We start from the raw sequence: 5,936 nt of genomic DNA, 5'->3' as shown, positions 1-5,936 counted from the left end.
ATAGTTTTAAAAAGCTTGTAAGCACACATTTTATGACATAGACCTAGAAGTTTGAATAATATATAAAAGAAAGCCATTTTTTTCAAGAATCGATGACCATTAATTCACCGAAATCGCAACAGCAGAATTGTTCGGTAATTATTTCACCATTTTTTCTGCGATTTTTTATTTGTTGAACTGTCAAAACCACCGAAAATCTGTAAAATTATTCACAGAACAGTTCTGCTGTTGAGATTTCGGTGAAATTTGACAGAAATCTGCGATTTATTTTACGTGTGTAGGTACAATGGGAAAACTATTTCTATAGAAATTAAATTCTTATATTCTTCTTGATGAAAAGTGAGCTACAGACTTTACGAATCATTTTCACAAAAAAATTATCAGAATTCAATTTTAAAGAGACAAGTTGCTGACCAGTTGCCATGTGTTAATTGATCAATCCGATCCTAATGGACGGTATCTTGATAGAATGATTGTGAGAGGCGGTCAGTTTTGCTTGGCTACAGAACAAACGAACTCGTCATCAGCATGACGTTGCTTATCTACTGATTTCAATAAATTGCGAAACCTCTTCCACGGGTCACTCGCGTCTTTGAGCTGGAGGCAACGCACAGTCTTGTTCGTTACGTTCACCATGGCAGAGGAATACAGTTCGGACGAATTGCAGGTTCCCGCCTGGTTAAACGAGGAATTTTTTGCTGAAATTTTGCAAAAATCTGAAAACGATCCATCGATTGAGGTCGCGGGTGGTTATGAGCTACTTCCGGCTACCAAACCCGGCGATCACTATGCCAGTGTCATGTTCCGCACTTGCATTCGATATCGTTCGAAGCGTGAGTCCGACGAACAGGAAATAAATCTGATAATCAAAATCCCGGCAGTGGCTGAGGGTTTCAAGAAGGAAGTTGCAAAGGACAATATTCTTTTCGTCAAAGAGATCAAAATGTACAGCGAGATTCTTCCGGCTATGGTGAAGGTGTTGAGCGGTGCTGGTGAACATCTGGAGGTCGCGAGGTAAAGATATTCACATTATTTGATCGACTGGTTTGGTAAAGCATATTTTTTGCAGGTTGATACATGCCTCGCTGCAGCCAAATGTCGTTATTGTGTTGCAGAGTCTGACGCCCGATGGCTGGACTCCCGGACGAGAGAGCGTTAATAGTTTTGAAGAGGCTCTTCCAACTATACGGAACATCGCAAATTTTCACGCTGCTTCGGTTTATCTCCATGGGAAGGTACGGGTGTAAATTACTCAGAATTTTGATGTACAAGATTTAAATTTTCTGAGTTTTGGCGCTCATCCAAAATGTTTAACGTATATTATTATTTTTTTTAAATATTCTTTTGAATTATTTAAGAGTTTTAGGATCATGTCGCATAGATTTTGGTGCTAAGTAGAGGTTATAAAAACAGAATTCTGAGTAATTATATATAAACCAATTGATTTTTCATGTTCTTGTTCAAATTTATTCGTTTTTAGACGATGGACTTATCGACGAACAGTGTGAAAGAAATGCTAGCGGAAGGAGCAGTTCTTTCCCTGTTCACGAAAGGATTCGAAGAGTTCTGTGATGCTGTTGAAAAATGGGATGGCTGCGAATCATTCGTGAAGAAGCTTAAAATCCTTCTTAGATCAGTCGGTCAGCGTTTACAAGATCTGTACACCCCGGATCTTCTAACCAAGGGCTACAATGTTCTAAACCACGCTGACTTCACGTGGAAAAACATAATGCACAAGAGACAACCGGATGGGCGCATCGAAGATTCGATGTTGATCGACTATCAGGCGTGTCATTGGGGTTCACCAGCCATGGACGTTCATAGTTTACTGGACTTGATCGTCGATAATCGCACTAAGACGAATTATCGAAGCAGAATCCTCTACGAGTATCACAAACATTTTGCGACGGTGCTGGATAAGATGGGATATCTTAAAAACATTCCCACTCTGGTAGATCTACAAATAGAACTCATCCGTCACGGGTTCCTTGGTAATTGCTTACAATGTGTTTTAAAAAACCCGATTAAATAAAGTTCAAATTTTGTAGAAGTGTTCCATGTCGCCGTTTTCGAGAAGTATAAATTCATTGAGCTCACCGAGACGTCGATGGATAACTACAACGAAACGAATCCGGATGATCCCTGTTACAGTAATGAAGAGTACCGCAGGATTGTTCGTAGTGAATTACCATCGTTGCTGAACAGAGGCTTACTGGACTAACAACGGTGATAACGAAGCTATTAGTGCAGTTGGACTTGTATGACTTGGCAGTCTCGGAAAACCGAAAAAGATTATTTTAGACTTAGAGTACAATCCCTTCAAGAGCTGTTTTCTCTGTTCGAAATCTAAATAAATCTAAATCATCTAAATAAAATTATGGTGTAATTGTTTGGCATTGTCCGGCTGATGCTTTTGTAGTACTGTAGTGTTTGCAATGTCATGGTTACTAACAACCGAACAGAAAGAGGGAAAAAGGAAGAAGGAAAAAAGAAGGAAAAGGCAGAAGGAAGAAGCAAAAAGAAAGAAGGAAGAAGAGGAAGGAAAATTAGGAAGAATGAAGGAAGGAAGGAGGAAGACGGTATAACCGTTCGCGAATTCGTTTAGAGGTATTTTGATAGCTGGTGGCTTTGGCGCTGCTTCCGGTATTCGTAAGACCTCCGGTCGAGTTCTCAGGGGACCCCCTTAGGGAGATAGATTGAGTTATTTCCATCAATTCACATTTATTTGCGTTAATTTGAATGCATTGCAGCAGTTTTTGTTCGATTTTGTCCCCCCTTGGGAAAAATGGGGAAAGAAGCAATGATTTTTTTTTAATAACTCCGGAACGCAATGGTCGATTGGTCCAATTTTCAATAGCGAAAAATTAGGAAGGATTCCGCGTCGAATGTTTTTGCAAGAAGTGGAAAGCTTCAGAGATCACCAGGGATGTCGCAGACAGCAGTATGGAGAAGACTGATGTGAATCAGAGAAGTCGTAAGGAGTTAGGATCCGAGATTCTCGAGAAGAGGATGTCCACATCAAAATCGGGAACTAGTACTAACCAGGATAAGCTACAGCTTGGGAAGTCTAAGCTGATAGAGGTTTGGAAGTGAGTCAACGAGCTATAAGACTTCGTGAAAGACAAGTACAATGTTCACACTAAGATCAAGCTTAAGGTGACGAGCATCAAGTTTGTCGTTAAAGCCATCGAAGCAGTTAAAAAGCCGAAGCAGCTGAAAAGGTGACGAAAGAAGCTGCGGAGCATACAGCAGTTGAGACACGGCAGGCACCTTTGAGTCAGCGAATCACTAGCACGAAAAAGCAGGCTTCCTCCATCTTCTCAAAGTTCTTCTTCTTCTTATCGGCATTACATCCCCACACTGGGACAGAGCCGCCTCGCAGCTTAGTGTTCACTAAGCACTTCCACAGTTATTAACTGCGAGGTTTCTAAGCCAGGTTACCATTTTTGCATTCGTATATCATGAGGCTAGCACGATGATACTTTTATGCCCAGAGAAGTCGAGACAATTTCCAATCCGAAAATTACCTAGACCGGCACCGGGAATCGAACCCAGCCACCCTCAGCATGGTCTTGCTTTGTAGCCGCGCGTCTTACCGCACGGCTAAGGAGGGCCCCTCAAAGTTACGTGCCATAATATCTATGTCGTCGGCGAAGCCAAGTAGCTGGACGGACTTATTGAAAATTGTACCACTCGTGTTAATCCCTGCCTGCGCTTCGATGTTGAATAGCAGACACGAAAGACCATCACCTTGCCGTAACCCTCTGCGCGTTTCGAAGGGACTCGAGAATGCCCCTGAAACTCGAACTACGCACATCACCCGATCCATCGTCGCTTTGATCAACCGTGTCAGTTTATCCGGAAATCCGTGTTCGTGCATTAGCTGCCATAGCTGGTCTCGATCGATTGTATCATATGCGGCTTTAAAGTCGATGAATAGATGATGTGTGGGCACGTTGTATTCGCGACATTTCTGCAGTACTTGGCGAATGGCGAACACCTGGTCTGTGGTGGAGCGTTCGCCCATAAAACCCGCCTGGTACTGCCCCACGAACTCCCTTGCAATTGGTGCTAGTCGACGGCATAAAATTTGGGAGAGTACCTTGTAGGCGGCATTCAGCAATGTGATTGCGCGGTAGTTGCTACAATCCGGACCCGGTAGAATTATGTCCTGCGCGCGTTCTCCCAGGTCCATCACTATACCGCCATCTTCGTCTGCTACATCGCCATTCAGGTGTTCTTCGTAGTGCTATCGCCACCTTTGGATCACCTCACGCTCGGTCGTAAGAAGGTTCCCGTTTATGTCCTTATACATATCAGACTGTGGCACGTGGCCCTTACGTGAACGGTTCAACTTCTCATAGAATTTTCGTGTGTTATTAGCGCGGTACAGTTGCTCCGTCTCTTCACGGTCTCGATCTTCCTGCTGGCGCTTTTTCCTCCGGAAAATCGAGTTTTGTCTGTTCCGCGCCCGTTCATATCGTGCCTCGTTCGCCCTCGTGCGGTATTGAAGCAATCCCGCCCATGCTGCATTCTTCTTTTCTACTAACTGCTCACAACCGCCGTCATACCAGTCGTTTCTCTGATCCGGGGGCACCGTGCCAAGTGCAGCGGTTGCGGTGCTACCAATGGCGGATCGAATATCTCTCCACCCATCTTCAAGAGACGCTGCGCCTAGCTGCTCTTCCGTTGGGAGTGCCACTTCCAGCTGCTGCGCGTATTCTTGGGCTAGTCTACCGTCTTGTAGCCGCCCAATGTTAAGCCGCGGCGTCCGACTTTGACGCGTGTTGTACACCGTCGAGAGTTTTGAGCGTAGGCATACTGCAACGAGGTAGTGGTCGGATTCAATATTCGCACTGCGGTAAGTGCGGACGTTTGTGATGTCGGAGAAGAATTTACCGTCGATTAGAATGTTGTCGATTTGGTTTTCCGTTTCTTGGTTAGGTGATCTCCATTTGGCCTTGTGGATATTTTTGCGGGGAAAGAAGGTGCTTCGGACTACCATTCCGCGGGAGGCTGCGAAGTTTATGCATCGTTGGCCGTTGTCATTCGATACGGTGTGCAGACTATCCGGTCCGATGACCGGTCTATACATTTCCTCCCTTCCTACCTGTGCGTTCATGTCACCGATGACGATTTTGACGTCCCGCAGTGGGCATCCATCATATGTCTGCTCCAGCTGTGCGTAGAACGCTTCTTTCTCGTCGTCGGGTCTCTTTTCGTGTGGGCAGTGCACGTTGATGATGCTATAGTTGAAGAAACGGCTTTTAATCCTCAGCTTGCACATCCTTGCGTTGCACAGTGTTGCTTTTTGTCGATTTCGTGCGCTTTTTTAAAAGCATCGTTTCTGTTGATTTTTTCGCTGTAGTTTGTTTGGAGGAAACGTTAGATATCATAAAGGGCTTTTTTTGAGAAAATCTGTGAAATGATTAATCCACCTAAAAGTGAGATAAAAATTTTACTTTTTCACCTAAACTGTATATGCGCCTAGTGTCTTCGAGAAAGTTGTAGCGGATGGTATTTTAGGCCACTTTGCCAAAAATCATGTATCTGTGACTTATACTTTACTAGATATGTGACATTTACCGTGGAAGGCCCCTAAAATCAGTTTTTTGAGCATAACTTTTTTTATATGTTTCAGGCACTTTTACACCCTTCTACAAAGTTGTTTGGCTAATAAAAATACACGTTTTTGTAGAACATTGCGAAGCTCTATCTCTTAAAATTGATAAGTTATTTGAGAAAATATGTTTTTTGTGAAAATGTGATTTTAGGGATCTTCCATTGAAAAAGTCACATATTTTTTGCGTTGTTTGCGTTGTTTGGCTGCCACCCAATCACACGATGGCGCATCTTACTCAGCACTATAAAGCCGGTTCCCAGCTCGTTGCTGGTGCCACAGCTTTGGTAGAAATATTCCACTATCTATAGTTCTA

The 5,936-nt window shown here is 43.6% G+C and overlaps 1 protein-coding gene across 1 annotated transcript; it reads left to right on the top strand.

Annotated features, from left to right (window-relative positions):
• The first annotated feature begins 392 nt into the window (after nt 1–392).
• On the top strand, nt 393–2,405 carry LOC134227911 (uncharacterized). Its single transcript, XM_062709617.1, has 4 exons — nt 393–1,014; nt 1,070–1,235; nt 1,481–1,991; nt 2,049–2,405. The coding sequence occupies exons 1-4, from the start codon at nt 635–637 to the stop codon at nt 2,219–2,221; spliced, it is 1,230 nt and encodes a 409-aa protein (XP_062565601.1). The 5' UTR covers nt 393–634; the 3' UTR covers nt 2,222–2,405.
• Nucleotides 2,406–5,936: the final 3,531 nt, after the last annotated feature.

Source organism: Armigeres subalbatus, chromosome 3 (assembly GCF_024139115.2).
Source record: "Armigeres subalbatus isolate Guangzhou_Male chromosome 3, GZ_Asu_2, whole genome shotgun sequence".
Lineage (NCBI taxonomy): Eukaryota > Metazoa > Arthropoda > Insecta > Diptera > Culicidae > Armigeres > Armigeres subalbatus.
This window is presented reverse-complemented; position numbering and strand designations above follow the sequence as displayed.

Excerpts from the sequence above, each read along its gene's own strand:
- LOC134227911 (XM_062709617.1), top strand. The coding sequence starts at position 635 with ATGGCAGAGGAATACAGTTCGGACGAATTGCAGGTTCCCGCCTGGTTA. Across the intron at positions 1,236-1,480 it reads CGGTTTATCTCCATGGGAAG|ACGATGGACTTATCGACGAA; the intron begins GTACGGGTGTAA and ends ATTCGTTTTTAG. Across the intron at positions 1,992-2,048 it reads CATCCGTCACGGGTTCCTTG|AAGTGTTCCATGTCGCCGTT; the intron begins GTAATTGCTTAC and ends CAAATTTTGTAG.